The sequence below is a fragment of the Vulpes lagopus genome, chromosome 13 (genome assembly GCF_018345385.1).
Source record: "Vulpes lagopus strain Blue_001 chromosome 13, ASM1834538v1, whole genome shotgun sequence".
NCBI classification, from domain to species: Eukaryota; Metazoa; Chordata; class Mammalia; order Carnivora; family Canidae; genus Vulpes; species Vulpes lagopus.
In genome coordinates this window covers 35,192,292-35,212,650 of record NC_054836.1, presented here as the reverse complement: position 1 = coordinate 35,212,650, position 20,359 = coordinate 35,192,292, and the positions used below count along the sequence as shown (strand labels likewise).

Below are 20,359 nucleotides of genomic sequence, written 5' to 3'. Positions count from 1 at the left end.
ACTTTTAAAAAAATTTGAACATCATCAGATGGTGTAAAGTGAGGTAAATTCTTAATTCTCAATGCAGGAAGGGTTAGTGTCTAATGCTGACATATGGGTAACAGTAAGAGTATTATTTAGATATGTAACAATTATCACAGGGAGAATAAAAATGCAAAAATAGTTACTAAATTAAAAATGGTTCTCTTAGGGATTAGAACATGGGATGGGGCAAGAAATCCCCTTAAATATTTGTTTGTTTTTTTAAGATTTTATTTATTTATTCATGAGAAACAGAGAGAGAGAGAGAAAGGCAGAGACACAGGCAGAGGGAGAAGCAGGCTCCATGCAGAGAGCCTGACATGGGACTCGATCCTGCGTCTCCAGGATCACGCCCTGGGCTGAAGGCAGCGCTAAACCGCTGAGCCACTCGGGCTGCCCCCCCCAAAATATTTGTAAACGATATATCGAATAAGGGATTAATATCCAAAATATATAAAGAATTCAGACAACACCAAAAAAAAAAAATCTGATTTAAAATGGGCAGAAGACTGGAATAGACATTTTCCCAAAGATGATGTACAAGTGACCAATAGATACATGAAAAGATGCTCAACATCCCTAATTATCAAGGAAATGCAAATCAGAACTCCAGTGAACTATCACCTCACAACTGTCAGAATGACTGGTATCAAAAAAAACCAAAAAATAATTGTTGGTGAGGATGTAGAAAAAGGAATCTGCATGTACTATTGGCAGGAATGTACTGTGGAAGCCACTATGGAATATAATATGGAAATTCCTTAACAAATTAGAATAAAAATTCCATATAATTCAGTAATTCCTCTTCTGAAAAGAAAGGAGCACTAATTTGAAAAGCCCTATGTATCCCTATGTTTACTGCAGTGTTATTTACAATAGCCAAGATCTGGAAGCAACCCCAGTATCCTCTGACAGATAAATGGATAGAGAAGATGTGGCATATACTGACAGTGGAGTATTACTAAGCCATTAAAAAAAGAATGAAATCTTGCCTTCTTGCAAAAGATGGATGATAGGAGGCATTATGCTAAGTGAAGTTACACCGAAGACAAATACCATAGGATTTCACTTAAATGTGGAATCTAAAGAACAAAACAACAAACTAACACAAAACAAAAAGTGACTCATAAATCCAGAGAACAAACTGGTTGTTGCCAGAAGGAAGTGGGGTGGAGAGATGGGCAAAATAGGTGAAGGGAATTAAAAGGCACAAACTTATGGTTATAAAATGAGTATGTCACAGGGATGTAAAGTACAGCACAAAGAATACAGTCATAACTTTGTACAGTGACAGATGCAACTACTTATTGTGGTGAGCATTTCATAATGTGTACAGAATGTCAAATCACTGTGTTGTACACCTAAAACTAACATATGTCAACTAAAATTTAAAATAAACTAATTTTAAAAAGCAATCCCCTTAGCATTGTAACCACTTTATGATTTAATTGTTTTGGTAGATTTTATTTATTTTTTGAAGTAAGCTCAACGTGAGGCTTAAACTCACAACCCTAAGATTAAGAGTTGTGTGCTCTACTGACTGAGCTAGCCAGGTGCCCCTATGATTATGCGTTCATTTGGAAACTAAAAAAAATTCTTTTCCAAAAAGAAAAAAAAAAAAAAAAAAAAAAAAACCCCACACTATTTTCAGTAATCAATAAAAGTAACTCATATATTCATTCATATTAAGGTACTGAGTTTCTACTTAGTGTAGTGGTTGGCCTTTAAATAAAACATCGTTCTTAAAATGAATGGCCAAGGCTTTCAACTTAACATATTAAATGCTTAATCAATACTTATTCATTTCAAAAGATATTGTTTCATATTCTCTTCAAAAACTTTAATACTTAGAAGTTACTATAATCGGTCACTAAAAGTAACAGCAGCATACTGATTTAAGCTTAACAGTTTTCAATGTAACGTTTAATTGCAAAATTTTGTGTATAATGTATTCAAAAGGTCTGGAACACTGAAAGTAAGCTTAAAATACATTAAATTCTGAATTATTCAGGCTAGATTATAATGATGTGAATCTTTTTTTGTAAAAAGAAAATATGCCTCCAAACCATTAATAATTTGGTTTTGAAGTATATTAGTATATAAACCCTTAGATAAATTTGTTTTTATATATCTCTTGGGTTGTAGATATGTGATAAGAGAGGCTTTAGAGACTCATATTTCTCAAATAAAATGATAAAATCACAATGTGAGGTTCCAAATCAAAGAAAGTGGCAATTTTTCTTGGCTTCCCTAACTTGTCCCACTGCTAATCCAGAGCAGAAATACTGTATCCTATCATACTGATATAAACAGCAGAGCATTTTTTAAAAACAGACATCAACACAGTTATGGGATTAATCACACTATGTATGTATGTATGCCAGTATCAATGGTGAGGTGGCATTATTAGAAGCTCCAATGCAATACCATATGGGAACCTTTTAAAAAAATGTTTAACTAAAATTCTTAGTTTTAGCATTATGCTAACTAAGGGATTCAGCCAGTATACTAAGACTCATCTGCCTACTAATTTATGTACATATCAAACTAAACTTTTAATAAATTTAACAACTATTTTTTGTTCTCTGAGACTATTTTCTAATCTGTAATCTAATCTGTAAAATGGAGCTAATATCTCACAGTGTTACTGTTAGAATCAAAGGAGATAATTTATTTGAAACATGTGATGTATGGTAGCTGATCAATACACGTCAATTCTATTTCCTCTTCTCTCCCCCATGTACCTTGGTATAAGTTCAGGGGTAAAGTCTAATTTGAAAGATTATCCCAACTATTAATTTCTTCAACAATTAAATACTGAAACTCAAATGTGTATCAGACATATTCTAAGTAGAGAGGGTAGTGGTTCTATGTAAAACTTAGAAAAAGGGACAAAACCCACACACAAAAAGAACCACTTTAAAGCATTAGAAGAAAATGTTTTTAAAAATTTTATGATCTTGAGGAGTGCCTAGGTGGCTCACTAAGTTAAGCATCTACCTTTGGTCAGGTCATAATCTCAGGATTTTAGGATTGAGCTCTGTGTCAGGCTCCCTGCTCAGCAAGGAGTCTGCTTCTCCCTCTCCCTCTGCCTCCCTCAACACCCTGCTTGTGCTCTCTCCCATATACTTGCGCTCGCTCTCTCTCGCTCTCAAATAAATAAAATCTTAACAAAAACAATTTTATGATCTTAGGATAGGAGAGTATTTCATTAAAAATAAGTAAAGCAAAGGACAAAAGAAAAAAACATATCTGACTAAATAAAAATGTAAAATATCCATGTGACAAAAAATAGCAAAAAGATAAAGACTAGCAATATAGGAAGAAATTTTAACATATAAATCAGTAAGAAAAAGGAAAACAACCCAAAAGAAAACTGAGGAAGGAAATAATTAACAGAAAAAGAAATATAAATAACCAACAAACATAAAAAGACGCTTAATCTCATGGATAGCCAGGAAAACGACTACTTAAAAAAATGAGAAACCATTTTAGATTTACAAAAATGTTTTTTCTTTTAAGCAGTAAGAGTATTTATCTATTTTTTAAAGTAGGCTCCACACCCAAAGTGGGGCTTGAACTCATCACCCTGAGATCTAGTTACATGCTCTACTGACTGAGCCAACTGGGTGCCCCACACCGACAATTTTCAAAAGCTAACACTACTGCATATTGGTGAACATATGGCAAAATGGAAACTCTCAGTTACTGCTAGTGAAGCAGAGATGGTAACAGCAACTCTTTAGAATTCTCCATGGTCCAATAATTCTACTTCACATACATGTTCACTGTATTTTCATAGTAACAAAGTTTGTGACAGCAAAAAATCTAATGATGATTTAAGCAGTAGAAAGGAATGGATTAATGCAGTATGGCAGAGTCATATTAACAGAATACTAAGTAAGTAGCAGTTAAAGTACTACAAACATATATACATATACTTATATGTACACATATATACTCGATACATCTTAAAACAATGATAACTGAATTATGGTATTATATCATTTATGTAAAATTTCTAAACATGTAAAACCAATATTTTACATATACATCCATGAACAGTATATATGAGAGTATTAAAGCTGTACCAACAACTTACAGTGTAAATTCATGGTAGCTATTGTCTTTGAAAGGACAAAGATGATGTCAAATTTATATAATTTGTCTTAAAAAATAACAAATATATTAACAGCTGTAAACTCTAAATGAGAAGCATATATTTGTTACATTATTCCTTACACTTTAGTCTTTTTTCTAAATTGTAAAAAACCCCAAAAACTAACAAAGGTCACCAATAACATCATAATTATACTCTCTTCACCTATTTAAATACTGCAAAAACTAATATACATGAATTCAACAAGCTAATACAAAATAATCAAATGGAATGAATATATTTCATGTTACGTACTTATGCTGATAAACCTTACAAAAAGTAGAATAAAACGTATCTCGGAAATGAGGTAAAAATTTTTTATCTTAAACATCTCATAAAATCACTAAAGTGAATTGTCTTTAATTTGCATATTTCCAATTTCATAGCTAAACTATCCTACAATTTTCAACTGAACACTAAAAAATTAGTAAAATGTACAAGCCCTAAAATAAGCCAACTAACCTGTATGAGTTCTTCTATGTCTCTGAAGCTCATCACTCCTTGTGAATCTTTTGCCACAAAACATCCAGTTGCATACAAAAGGTCTTTCTCCAGTATGCCAGCGAAGATGTGCTCGGAGGTGAGATGTTTTGCCATAAACTTTTCCACATCCTTCAATATGACAGATATGCTGTTTCTTTTTTCCTGGTTCATTACTGCCTCTAACAAAAACAAAAGCCAAACATTAATTACATCCCAAACACCAAGCTTATAATTATGAAAAAAAAGGGGGGGGGGGGGGATGAGGATCAAGGTTCTTAAAGGATGCATTTCTAAATTGGTTTTAAAACTCATGATGCCACATCTGTAGTTAAGAATCAGAAAATTTTCAATTAAAAAAAGAGTTATGTACTAAACTCAAAACTAATATGAAAACATGTTTATCTCATAAAATTCATGTTATACCATGGACTTCATGTTCCTTCCCTAATAGGCTCTCTTCCCTTGGGAAAAAAAAAAAGTCTCTAAGCTTTTCAAGACGCTTGAAATTCTTCTCTAAAGAGCCAAAGAATGATAATCCCCATTTAAAAGAGTAAGGTTCAGAGTTTCACTTCCAGCAAGACAGCATGAAGAGCTCCATGGGTCCACTCCCCAGTGAAAATTATAAAACAAAAAAACAAATACCATCTACAGTCTCTGGAAACGGTTCTATGAGAACACAGCACATAAATAAATAGATACTCAATAAGTGTAAAAATAGTGAAAGTCTATGGTATTTGAACTAAAACCCAACCCTCTATCCCTCTGCCTCGTCACTTCCCTTGACATAGAAACACTCTAGACCGATACAGCCAAGGAAAGGGTTCCCTTTTCTCACCTCCCAATTGGAGGGATATCTCCCCAGGAACGGGGAAGATGTCAGCATTTTTCATTCTACCCCCACTTATCTGTTGCTGAGGCTAAGTTCCAGGCAAGTATGGCTGACAGGTAGGGAACTCTCTTCTATCCAAATCCAACTCAGAGACTCCAGCTCTACCTTGGATAGGGCACGATGAGAATACTGCAGGACAGATCATCCTTGACTCAGCTCATTTGCCGGGCATACATCAGAACTTCTAAGCCAGCAGAAGCAAGCCAAGAAAATCTGAGGCTACTGCTGCTCCCCTGCCACCAAAACTCAGCTCCTAGAACAAGGATGCTCCTCAAAAAATGTACCAGTATCCCAAACCCAAGTTCAAGAGCCATGACAAAGAGATCTTGGCCAGTGAGGAAGCACAGCATAAAAGAGAACTCCAAATCTCTTCCCAAAGGAATCAAATTCATTTGCAAACACAGTTTGAAAAATTTTGAGCCTAAGAGCACTCTTAAAAACAGTGGAGTCTACTGCAAAACACAATTGGGAGGAGACTAACAGATATACTGGAGAAACAGGCAAAACTATAGGCTAACTAGGTTGTCAGAAAGACCCGAGGAAAGAGGCAACTGGAGTAGCTCTCCAAAGTCAGAATAAATCTCAAACACAGACCAGTGGATCTAGTCCTTAGGAAGAATCTGATTAGATCAGTCTGAAATACAGGTTACAGGGCATTTTGCAAACAATGAAACAATCAGCTGACAATTAGGAGAGTTTAACAGCTGGGTGTGGTCAGGGACAGGACAAAGATCCCTGCACAAACCACTGTCATCCAGGGTCACTAAGCATACCCAATTCTACAACCACTAAGGAGCAACATGCTTCATTCTGGAGTTCACCAAAATAACCCAGTCAGTCACTATATAAGCAAGCAAACAATAAGTCAGGAGTGCGGAAAGGCAGGGGGGCAGTACTAAGTGTTGCTACAATACATTAAACCATCCAGTTTCCAACAAAAAATATGAAACATGCCAAAAATAAAATAGGGGAGTATAACCCATACACTCAAAAACAAACAAAAAGAAAACAAGCAAGTGAAACTGTGAGAGCAAAGAGATTAACAAGACTTCAAAGTAGCCATTAATAAATATGTTTAAAGAACTAAAGGACACCATGATTAAAGAAGCAAAGTATAATAACAATGTCACATCAAACAGAAAATATCGGTGAAGAGTTACAAGTGATTAAAAAAAAAAACAATAGGCAATTGTGGAGACAAGAAGTACAAGTGAAATGAAAAATTCACTAGGGGAATCAAGAGAAGAAAGAAATAGCAAAATTCAAGATAGATCAATAGAGATTATGCAATCCAAAAACAGACAAGAACAAGAACAAAGGAAAATGAAGAAGGTGCCTGAGAAATGTGGGACACCAAAGTCTGAGTGAGGAAAGCAGAGAGATGAGGGAAAAGGGGAGGAGAAAAGGCAGTGGAAAAAATATTAACTTATTGAAAAAGATGGATCTATACATACAATATTGCAAGCAGTATAACTTCACAGATCCACAAACACCTCATATACTGAAAATCCTAAAACCCAAAGTCTTGAAAGCTGCAAAGGAAAAATAACTTTGTCACTTACAAGGGAACTGCGGTAAAAGAACTACTTCTCAGCAGAACAATGGAGGTCAAAAGACAGAATGAAAACATGTGCAAAGTACTCAAGAGAAAAAAACTGAAACAACACGACTCTATCCAGCAAAACTGCCTTTCAAAAATAAAGGTGAAATACAGATATTCCTAGATAAACAAACACAGAGAATTTGTTTTGAGCAGACCTGCTTTGCAAGAAACTAGACTAAAGAAGTTCTTCAGGTTGCATCAACTGAACCCAGAAAGTAATTCAAATGCACACAAAGAAACAAAAGAGCACTAGCGAGGGTAATTATGTAATTATAGAGGACAATGTAAGTGCATATTTCTTGTCTTACATGATTTAAAAAATAATTTTATAAAACAGTAAGTGTAAAATGTATTGTCAAGCCCATAATATTATAGAAATGTAATCTATTTAACACATTTGCAGTAAGAGCACAAAGCAGGGAAGTGGGAGCAAAGTTGTAGTGGGATAAGAAAATGATGCCAGAAAGGAACTCAAATATGAGGAATAAATACAGAGAACTAGGATAAAATTAACATAGCAAAAGTTATATATACTTGCTCATCTTCTCTCAACTCCCCCCACCCCCACCTCAAACATCAGGCGTGAAAACACTTTAAAACGAGGCCCTGGCAACCTCCAAATTATTCTTGGTGACCCTGAAATCCCTCTGGTCTCTCAATTTCTTTAAATCACAACATTATGTAAAGCAATAATTTATAACAATGTACTGTTGGATCTGTAACACTTGCAGACATAATATGTATTATAACAATTTATATAATATGCAATAATAATATCACAAAGGGAAACAAAAGGAAACAGACCTATAAAAATAACATTTCACTGGGATTAAGTTAATAAACTTTAAGCTGATTATGATAAGATATATATGGTAAGGCCAAGAACAGTTACTAAAGAAGTAACTCAAAATAATACAGTGAAAAAATCATTAACAAAATTAAAATGCTACTTTACAAATTAAAGTGCTATATTTGCTTAATGCAAAAGAGAGTAGTAAAGGAAGAAGAAACAAAAAGACATGAGACACAAAAAACAAAATGAAACACACAAATTCAACTATATCAATATCAAATGTAAATGGATCATACAATCCAATCAAAAGACAGATTTTGTCAGATTAGATTAAAAACAAACAAACAAACAAACCAAGAGGGGCATCTGAATGGCTCAGTCAGCCAAACATCCAGCTGACTCTTGGTTTTGGCTAAGGTCATGATCTCATGGGTCATGGGACTGAAACAGCATCAAGCCCTGTACTCAGCAGGGATGCAGGGAGTCTGCTTGAAGATTATCTCCCTCTGCTCCTCCCTCTACTCTCTTTCTAATAACCAATCTCAAGAAAAATACAACAAACAAAAAACCCCAATATCCAACTACATGCTGTCTACAGGTGACATAGTTGACATTCAAAGACAGAAAGATACAGGGAGATTAAAGCCAATCAATTAGGCAAAAAAAAGCAACAAGGAAACAAGACATGATAAACTTGACCTAACAGACAACCACAAAATACTCCACCAAACGGTAGCAAAATATACATTCTTCTTAAATGCACATAAAATGTTCTCCAAGATAAGCCACACACTAGGCCATGAAACAAACCTCAATGAAAAACAAAGACATGAGACTAGAAATCAATTATAGAGGAAAGTGTAAAACTCACAGATACCTAGAAATTAAACAATACACTCTTAAATAACCAGTGGGTCAAAAAAGAAATCCAAACAGAAAGCAGGAAATACTTCGAGAAGAATGAAGATACAACATACCAAAATTTAAGGGATACAGAGAAGTAAGCAATACCTACAGAGAAATTTTTAGCTCTAAATGCTTACATTAATAAAGATCTTAAATCAATAACCTAACCTTCCATCTTAAGACAATGGAAAAAGCAAATTAAATCTAAAATAAAGCAAACAGAAGGAAGGAAATAATAAAGAACAGAGCAGGAACTAATGAAATAGCGAATACAGAAACAACAGAGAAAAATCAATGAAACCAAAAGCTGATGTGACTTGATTTTTGAGAAGGTCAACAAAATTGAACAAGCCTTTAGGTAGACTGACCAAGAAAAAAAGAGAAGAAAAAAATTACTAGACTCTGAAATGAAAGAAGACTCATTACCAACCTTACAGAAATAAAAAAAATTATAAAAGTATACCAAGAATAATTGTATGCCAATTACTTAAATAACTTAGATGAGGTGGATAAATTCCTCAAAAGATACGAAGTATCAAAACTGACTCAAGAACAATCAGAAAAAAAACCTTAACAGTAAAGAGACTGAGTTAGTAGTCAAAAATATTCCAGAAGAAAAAGTCCAGGCACTAGATAGTCACTGGTGAATTCCACAAAACATTTAAAGAATTATTATCAGTTCTTCACAAACTTTTTCAAAAAATAAAACTGGAGGGAACACTTCCCACCTCATCCTATGAGGCCAAATTACCCTTACCAAAAGCAAACAGACGTTAAGAAAACTGAACAGTTCTCTCTCATGAACAGAGATGCAAAAATCCTTAACAAAATATTAGCAAATAGAATATAGCAACATAAAGAATTATATGCCACGACTAAGCCAGATTTATTCCACAAATGCAAAAGTACTTTAACATCTGACAAGTAATTAATATAACACATCATACTGATAAAGAACAGAAACTATGTGATCACCTCAACAGATGCAGAAAACCATTTGAAACAATCCAACACCCTTTCATGACAAAAACACAATGAAGGAAGAATAGAAGGGAGCTTTCTTATTTAAGGGCATATGTGAAAAGCTCAGAGCTAATATCATACTTAATGGTGGAAGATTGGGCATTTTTCCCTAAGATCAGAAACAAAACAAGGATTTGTCCACTTTTGCCACTTCTATTCAATGTTACACTATAGGTTCTGGACAGAACAATTAGGTTAAATAGAGATAAAAGTCATCCAGAGTGGAGAGGATGAAGTAAAACTATCTCTATCTGACATGATCTTACATATATAAAAACCCTAATGAATCCATTAAAAAAAAAAAAAAAGAGTTCAGTAAGGCTGCAGGATACAAGATCAATAAACAAAAGTTAACTGTATTTCTATGCACTTGCAATGAACGATAATAAAAAAAAAGGTTCCATTTACAAGAGGATCAAAAAGAATAAAATACTTAGGAACAAATTAACAAAAGTGTAAACCTTATACTCTGAAAACTATAAAACAGTGTCAAAAGAAATCAGATCTCTAAATAAACAAAAAAAACACATACCATGAATAAGGATCAGAACACAATACTGTTGTCAATATTTCCTAAGCTGATCTAAAGATTCCGTACACCCCCATCAGAATCCCACCTGTCTTCTTTGTAGAAACTGACAAGCTAATTCTAAAATTCACAAAGAATTGCAAGTGTCTCTGTCATTATCAAGAAAGTAAAAAGATAACTCTCAGAATTGGAGAAAATATTAGCAAATTGTGTATCTGATAAGGAACTTTTATCCAGAATATATAAAGAGCTATTACAATTTAACTTTAAAAACTAATTTAAAATGGGCAAAAGATCTTAAAAAAAAAAAAAAAAAAAAAAAAGGACACCTGGGTGGCTCAGCAGTTGAGCATCTGCCTTTGGCCCAGGGCATGATCATCCTGAAGTCCTGGGATCAAGTCCTACATCAGGCTCCCTGCGTGGAACCTGCTTCTCTCTCTGCCTGCGTCTCTGCCTCTCTGTGTGTCTCACGAATGAATAAATAAAATCTTTAAAAAAAAATAATTCATTCACTCATTTTAGAGACAGCAAGCAGGCAGAGGAGCAGAGGGAGAGAAATCTTCAAGCAGACTCCCTCGCTGAGTGTGGAGCTCTACATGGGGCTCATTCCCAGGACTCTTGAGATCATGACCTGAACAGAAATTAAGAGTTGCCTGCTAAACCAAATAAAACTACCCAGGCGCCTTTTTTTTTTTTTTTTTAAGATAAATGGGCAAAAGATCTCCAGAGACATTTGTCCAAAAAAGATATACGAATGGTCAATAAGCACATGAAAACACACTTCACTAATGAAGTCATCAGGAAAATGCAAATTAAAACCATACTGACATACACTTCACACACATTAAAAAAGCTATAAACAGAAAGCCAAATTATAACAAGTGTTGGCAACAAGTGGAACTTTCTCATACACTACTGGTGGTAATGTAAAATGGTATAGCTATGGAAAATAAACAGTTCCTTAAATGGTTAAAGTTACTACATGGATCGTTAATTCCATTCCTAGGTATACATTCAATAGAAATGAAAACCTATGTCCACACCAAAATCTGTACAAAAATGTTTATAAGCAGCATAGTAGCCAAAAGGTGGAAAAATTCCAAGTATCCACCAACTGATAAATAAATGGATAAGTAAAATACTGTGTATCCATATAATGGAATGATATTTATTCATTTAAAAGAATGAAGTACCAATACCTAATACATGCTATAACATGGATAAACCTTAAAAACATTATGTTACATAAATGAAACCAGGTGCAAAAAAAATCACATAATTGCACGAGTCCATTTATATGCATGTCCAGAATGGCAAATGCATAATGACAGAAATGTGTTCAATGGTTGCCTAGAGCTGGGAGGACTGGAGGACAAAAGGGTGATGACTAAAAAATATAGGTGTTTCTTTTGGAGGTGATGAAAACGTTCTAAAATTGTGATGACAGATGCACAACTATGTGAATATACTAAAAACCAAGGAAAAGTACAATGAGTGAATTGTATGGTATGTGAATTTTGCATCAATAAAATTAAAGTTTTTACATAATAAATGAAACATGGAAACCATTTTTTTAAAAAGTATAAACTATATGTTAGTAAACCACTAAAACTCCATTCTTCGACTAGCTCAATTTAATCCCTGTCATAACAATATTGTATCTCCACTTCTGTGTTACAAAGCTAGTGACATTCTAGTGATCAAAGTATCAACCAATGACTTGGTTTTAACTATTTTATGCCATCCAGAGAGATAAAGTTGGTAACAGAGCATTTACCTTCCTTCTCCTTCCCTACAATTAGGACAGGAACAGGCAACTCTTCGAAGCCTCTTGCCAGGTTGTACCTCTTGATCAGAAGCTTGCTGGCCTTGCTGCAAATGCACTTGTGTGAGTTGGTCAGGACTAACAGCACCTATTGTTGCGTTAGCAATTCCTCCAACTGCTACAGTTACAGGAGCTATCGTGGCTTGTTGGACCTTTACTCCATCTTGTCCTTGCTGCTGACCTAAAAATTGGGGAGGGGGGAAAGAGTATTATATTTTCTATTTCTAAAGAAAGGATTTAAAAAATTCCATATGGACATTTTAAAGCTACCATATTTGTTCTGATAGTTAATCTGTGTCAAATAAAATAGCAAAGGGACAATGATTTAATGATTTTTACTATGCAAATCCTCCTAAAATACAGTATTCTCATATAAGTATCTCAGGCTGCCTCTATATCAGGTTGGTGGGACTACACATAAATCATTTAACCCTGTGGTGGCTTTAATTTCTCCATCTGTAAAATGAAGATAATAATACTTGCCACCTACCTACCTCACCAAAGTGCTGTGAGGATTCATGAGACATTATTTGAAAAGCACTGAGACCCTCAGATGAAAGATGCTATATCCATTTCCACAGTAAGCAATAGATCTCATTCACTCTAGAAAATACAGGAATGAAAACTAAACAAATGATTAAGTTTTATAGATATTTCTCATTCGTCCATACTTCAAAATTAAGCAAACATCTCTTTATTGAGGAATTTTTTTTAATTATACTGAGTTAAATAGTTTTTTAAAAAGTAAAACCATGATAATTACATACTATCACTATAATCATAAAACAGACGTTTAGGCAATTACTACTTTATTCACTCATGTTACATAGCTTAGACTTACTTCACTTTTCAGGTTACACATATACCAACTTGGTTTCTTCACTTAGAGAAAACTATGATAAATAATATATAATATGACCCAAAAAAACCATCTACTTTATCTATGGTTTAAATTGATCCTGAAGTGCATGTGAATAAACCTTATAATGATCCTTTCTTTCAACACAGTACTTTCTCCACAACAGGTTTGGAATAGCAGAAAACACCAATTTATAAAGGAATGCTCCTACCACCAAGAATTGATGTAAGAATTAAACAAGTTAATTTACCCCTTACCACAGTGCCTGTCACAGAATTGTTCACTATTTGTTAGCTATTATTGCTATGAGTCTCCCCTGAGTTGGGTGGCAACACAAGAATAAAATATGGTAGCAGAAATAAACAGGTGAGTATTGGGTGTAAAATAAAAGGGCTTATTTCAAAGCTGCATATATAGTACTTTAAACACGCAGAGCTACCAAGAAAATAATAAAAATTAGCGAGTGAGGAAAGAGTACACATTTTCCAAACAAAACTAAGCCTCTGATTCTCTCAGCCAATGTCAATCTCATTCTCCTCTGTGTATTCAAAACACAGTAACTATAATACAAATGAAAAACATGTCTTTTGTATTGTTTTAATAAGGACACATATTTTAGTTTTTTCTGCTAAAATTTAAATTTCTGATCACCTTTGAATAAACATGCTGTGATAGGCAAAGCAATGCAAGTAAAGTCAGATGTAGTTAATTCATGTGCCATTCAATGTCCATGCACTTAAATATCCTCAAGTTTCCTCATCTCTTAATAATTCTGACCTCCCTAAAATTCCTTTCCTCTATCTACTTCAGAGAGTTCTTTATCAAGATCAAGTAGATTTCCTAAAGGGTAAAGACTTTGTAAACTGTAAAACAATATGTATAGGCAAAGTATATTTCTTATGCCTTTATGTATCTTCTGAATGCTTAATTTTTCCAGCTGTTGTTCATACAACACTAGGTCTTTCCTTTCAGTCTGCAATGGTATTTAAGAGGTCCTTCATTACGTTAAAGTACTAGGAATTCCCAATCACTGGCTGATCATTCTCAGATCCCTTGACCACTTCTCCTAAATAGATTTTTAAACTCTTCACATTATGAACATTTGTCAATGCCTAAACAACTTGGCAAGTTATTTCCATGAAAAATATCAAGCCAATCATATTTGAATTTATATATTTAAGCCTGACAACTCTCTTGACTTCTTTACCTAGCTGTCCTAGACAGTTCGACATAGCTCAGTATTATTTTTCTTTCTTTTCCACTGCTACCAGTCAAGTATAAGCCACTAAATTCCTTACCAAGGCTTCCAGGCCCTGCTCAAGTTTAACCCTACCCCCTCAGACCTCATCATGTATTATCAATCTCTCCTCTGTTCACTCTACTCCTGACACACCGGCCTTTTTTTTTTTTTTTTTTTTTTCAGCCCTCAGACATATCACACTCGTTCCCTTCTTTGGGCCTCTGCACATCCTCTCCAGTCTGGGTGGCAATGTCTTGGCACTCAAATCTTTGCACAGCTGACTCCATAGTAATATTCAATTCTTTTTTTTAAAGATTGTATTTATTCATGAGAGACACAGAGAGAGGTAGAGACATGTGCAGAGGGAGAAGCAGGTTCTCTGCAGGGAACCTGATGTGAGACTCAATCCCAGGACCCTGGGATCATGACCTGAGCCGAAAGCAGCTACTCAACCACTTAGCCCCCTAAGGTGACAGTAATATTCCTATCTAAATTTAAAACTCTCCTCTTTACAAATACCATTCCTGATCACATCATCTAAAATGGTACCCTTTAGTGTATTTCTGTATCATCACCAAGTTTTGTCTTACTGGGATTAAATTATCTTGTCCTTTTTAACTTTTTTCTGTCTTTGCCTCACTTTTGAATGTTAAGTCCCTTGAGAAACAGGGATCTTGCCTGTCATGTTCACTGCAGTCTCCAGGATGTGGAACACTACTCAACACACAGCAGCCACTCCATAACATAAGCTTAATAAAGGCATGTTTAAAAATTAATTCATCTTCAAAACCTGCTCCTACTAAATGTTTTTGTTTTGGCAAATACTAAGTACCACTCTCCTTATTAGCTACACTAAAACTTTAAAACATCAACTTTGAGGCTACTTTTCCTTTACCCATTAATTACATCCATATGATAGCCAAATTAAAGAGTGCATAAAAGCATAATAGCTCTTGCAGTCATCTTTTCTGTTACCAGAAAGATTAAAAAAAAAAAAAAAAACTCTATTGTGCCCTGTTCCTTTTTACTTATTTAACAATAGAAGTGCTTCAAAAATATTACAAATTCTTTTAAAATAGTATAATGATTGTTTAATATTCCATTATACACATATACTATGACTTACAAAACCACTACCCTAGTATTATACATTAACGTTCTTTTGAAACACTACAAGTAATCCATAAGCAACATAAATATGAACAACCTGAACAAAATATTTGTTCTTATTACTTCCAAGAGATGGAGGCCTAGTGATCAATATAAGTAATACATACAACAGAAAGCAAATAGCTTTTGGAGTTAGCTAGACCTGAATTCAAATACCAGCTCCGCCACTTAGCTGTTTTGTGACTTTGGGTATTTTATGTACAACTCAAGAATTGATCCCAGGACCCAGGACAACCTGAGCCGAAGGCATATGCCCAACTGAGTGAGCCACCCAGGCGTCCCCAGAACTTTAGTTTTCTTAACTTAAAATTGGGACAGCAGTACTTAGTGCAGGGGGGTGTAAAGAGTAGGTAAAATAACAGATATAAGACATCCAGTAAATATAAAATGATAGCTGCTATTGTGGAGGATAAAGGAAATGGAAGAGAGTTAAGAATGGCTTCAGGTTTTCAGTTTGGGCAGTGAAAAGGAGCTGGTTTAAGAGTGTGGGATAACCAGTCTGATTCCTAGAAACACTGTCTGTGAGATCTTTTGGACATGTCTCTTGCACAAGAGCTGCATTCACTTATACTTCCACTAGAAGTATACATGAGTACTTTTGCATTTCATGCACAAGAGAAATTCAGTAAGATTTAAAAAAAAATTAAGACAAAAAAACTGGTATCTCACTGTGGTTTCTAACAGAAGTGATCCCCTACTCCTTTGATATTCTATGTATCATGAAGGTATAAGTCAGTGCAATAAGATAAAGAAGTAATACTTCTATATGAGAAAAGAAATTTGAGAATATCAACAAATTATTAGAACTAAGACATTTATAGACAAGATCAACATAAAAATTAACAGCTTTTTTCTAGATCAGCAATAACTAATTCAAAGAAATAAAAGAAAGAATATTACATTTACAACAGCAACAGTAACCATGAATACCCAAGAATCAATCTAATTAGAAATGTGCAGGGACACCTGGGTGGCTCAGCAGTTGAGTGTCTGCCTTTGGCTCAGGGTGTGATCCTGGGATCTGGGATCGAGTCCCATATCTGGCTCCCTATGAGGAGCCTGCTTCTCCCTCTGCCTGTGTCTCTGCCTCTCTCTCTCTCTCTTTCTCTCTGTCTCTCATGAATAAATAAATAAATCTTTAAAAAAAAATTAGAAATCTGCAAGTCTCATGTGGAGAAAGGGGAACCCTCTTACACTGCTGGTGGGATTGCAAGCTGGTACAGCCACTCTGGAAAACAGTACAGAGGTTCCTTCAAGAAGTTAAAAATAGAGCTATCCAATGACCCAGCAATTGCACTACTAGGTATTTACCCCAAAGATACAAACATAATGATCTAAGGGGCACCTGCACCCCAATCTTTACAGCAGTAATGTCCGTAACAGTCAAACTATGGGAAAAGCCCAGGTGTTCATTAATAGATGAATGGATAAAGAAGATGTGGTGTGTGTATATATATAACACACACACACACACACACAAAATGGGAGTATTACTCAGCTGTCAAAAAAATGAAATCTTGCCATTTGCAACATGGATGGAACCAGCCGTATTATGCTAAGCAAAGTAAGTCAATCAGAGAAGGACAATTACCACATGATTTCACTCATATGTAGATATTAAGAAAAAAACAGCATAGGAGAAGGGAGGGGAAAAATAAAACAAGACAAAATCAGAGTGGGAGACAAAAGTAAGAGACCCTTAATCACAGGAAACAAATTAAGGGTTGCTGGGGTAGAGAGATGGGCTAACTGGGTGATGGGCATTAAGGAAAGCACGGGATGTAATGAGCACTGGGTGTTATATACAACTAATGAGTCACTGACCTCTACCTCTGGAACTAATAATACACTACATGTTAATTGAATTTAAGTAAATGTAAAAAAAAAAAAAATGTGCAAGTCCTGAGGAAGAAGACATGAAGGACATAAAGATATGAAAAGAAATATACGTCCTTATTATAAATGTGTTAATTTCTCTAAAATCAACCCATATAAAGTAAACACAATCATAACAACAAATTTTCCACAAAAATCTACTAGCTGATTCAAGATGTGAAAAATCAGCAAAGACAATTCTAAAAAGGTAAACAGTAGAATAAAAATGTATTACAAATCTTAAGTAATTAAAAACAATGTAACAATGGCTCAGAAAAACCAGAATACAGGATCTAAAATAGATGCACATCTACATGAAATTTAAATATATAATAAAAATGACATCTAAAATTAGAGGGAAAAGAAGAAAATGATTTGTTTTGGCTTGGTATGCTTTGGAGTTGGGGGTGGGGTGAGGAATTTCAGATCTTAATCTTACACTATTTACAAAAGTAAAATGCAAACAGGTATTTTTTTTTTAATTTTTTTTTTTTTTTAATTTATTTATGATAGTCACAGAGAGAGAGAGAGGCAGAGACATAGGCAGAGGGAGAAGCAGGCTCCATGCACCGGGAGCCCGACGTGGGATTCGATCCTGGGTCTCCAGGATCGCGCCCTGGGCCAAAGGCAGGCGCTAAACCGCTGCGCCACCCAGGGATCCCGCAAACAGGTATTTTTAAAAACACCCAACTAAATGTAAAATCAAAATTATAACAAAATTACAAACAAAAAATATTAGAAGAAAATGCAGAACTAAAGGGTTTTCTTAAGATTCCAAAACAAAGAAAAATATTGATAAATTTGACCATTATTAGAATTTTATATATATTTTTTTTTTTTTAGAATTTTATATTTCTTAAGACAAAGATACAACTTCATCTATGTAACTCTACCTTTACCTAGATCAAAACCTGTGAAGTAATCCTTATTCTTGATTCCTTTCTCTCATACTTTATTCCCTATCCTGCTGAGTACTCCTTCAAAACGGATTCAGGATCTGAGCATTTCTCTACCACCTCCGTTATTTGCACCTTAGTCCAAGCCTTTCTCCTGCTTGATTACTACATAGTTAACTGCCACCACTGCCCTACTCTATCAACTCATTCTTAACAGAGTTCACAGAAAGTGTCGCTTCTCTCTAAACTGCTACAGTGGCATCCTACTATATTCAAAGTAAATGCCAAAGGCCTTATAATCACCTACAAGGTCCTATATATAAACTGGCCACCCATCACCTCTTCAATCTCATCCTCTAGTTCACTCAACTTCAACCATGCTAACTTCTTTACCATCCCTTGATCATCGTAGGCATAATCCCAATTTACGGCTCTTAAACTCTTTCTGCCTAGAATGGTCCTTTCTCAGCACAGCACATGTATGTTCAATTTTCTCACTTCTTTCAAATCCTTATTCTAATACCACCTTCTCAATGTGTCCTATCTACCCTCACTGCTCTGTAACAGTTTTGCCCCTCGCTCCCCAGCAATCCTGTTTTGCTTAACTTTACTTTTGCCAGACTGTGAAGATGAATACATTTTATCAGTGTTTAAAATAGTAAAAAATCCACTGAGGTGGACACTTGACGGGATGAGCACTGGGTGTTTTTCTGTATGTTGGTAAATTGAACACCAATAAAAATTAATTAAAAAAAAATAAAATGTAAAAAGTAAAAAAAAAAAAACTAAAAAAATACATACATTTTTCCATTAAGAGAAAAAAAAATAATAAAATAAAATGAAATAAAATAAAATAAAATAGTAAAAAATCAGCAACTACCTAAATAGCTATGAATTGCAGAATACAGACAATAGCAATGTTGTGTAGTAGTTAAAAAGAAAGTGAGAAATCTACATACAAACCTAAGACAGACCTCTAAAAAACATGACAGACCTCTAAAACAAAGTTCCTGATGTTTACATTCAAATATTAGGTATCTCCTACAATGATATTCACATATAATAAACAAACTGGAAAAGGTCTGAAAGGACATGTAACAAACTGATTAAGAGTGCTTACTTCTGGGATCCCTGGGTGGCTCAGTGGTTTAGCACCTGCCTGCAGCCCAGGGCATGATCCTGGAGTCCCAGGATCAAATCCCATATCGAACTCCTTGCATGGAGCCTGCTTCTCCCTCTGCCTGTGTCTCTGCTTTGCTCCCTCTCTGTGTGTCTCTCATGAATAAATAAAAAAAAAATCTTTAAAAAGAAAAAAAAAGAGTGCTTACTTCTAAAAGAGGATTTGAAGAATGGAATGTAATCAGCAGGAGCCTTTTTAGCTTTACTTATATCAGTTGCATTTTGTTTTAAACAAGGAAAGTAAAAATAAATAAATAAATAAACAAGGAAAGTGTTTCCATGTATTACTAACATATTAAAGATCAATTTTAAAAGGAAAAAAGTTGGCAATTCATAAATTCAATATAGCATTTCATTATTACTTTTATTTGCATTTTTTAAAATTCCTAATGGAGTTGAAATGTTTAGAGGCCATTTGAATCCTCTTACGCATTCACACCTTTGCCATTTATCTACTAGGACTCAAGTCTTTCTGTGTGGTTCTATTTATTAAGGACCTTTGTCTTATGTCTTATTTGTTGAAAATATTTTATAGAAGTTGCAACCACACACATTAAAGCCAAAGGAAATATGGCCTGGTTGATTCCCGTGAAGTCGGCTATAAATGACATTTTAAAAAATTAACATTTAAACATAATGGAACATGAGGGGAAAGGAGAAATAACAAAAAATGAAGGTACAATCTTCGTGTCCACTTCCTTCAACTATTACTGATTTGATTCTTTCAGCATTTCATACCAAACCTCTGAGGCAAATAGGACAGTCATTAATATTACCATATTATTGATAAGAAAACAGAGTCAAGGTAATCCAACTGGCTCTTGCTTCTTGTGTGGAAAACAATGTTTTACATGGTTTTTTCTTACATAGTGAATACTAGGTATCATTACTGTGTAGGTAAAATAGACC

The 20,359-nt window shown here is 34.6% G+C and overlaps 1 protein-coding gene across 2 annotated transcripts in view; it reads right to left on the bottom strand.

Moving 5' to 3' along the window:
• SP4 (Sp4 transcription factor) overlaps nucleotides 1–20,359 on the bottom strand; it is a 77,900-nt gene that overhangs the window by 20,283 nt on the left and 37,258 nt on the right. For both annotated transcript variants that reach the window (XM_041728201.1, XM_041728202.1), the window contains exons 4-5: nucleotides 12,184–12,412; nucleotides 4,643–4,842 (exon numbers count right to left, since the gene is read on the bottom strand). In XM_041728201.1, the coding sequence (XP_041584135.1) occupies nucleotides 4,643–4,842; nucleotides 12,184–12,412 (429 nt within the window). The remainder of the gene's footprint in view (nucleotides 1–4,642; nucleotides 4,843–12,183; nucleotides 12,413–20,359) is intronic.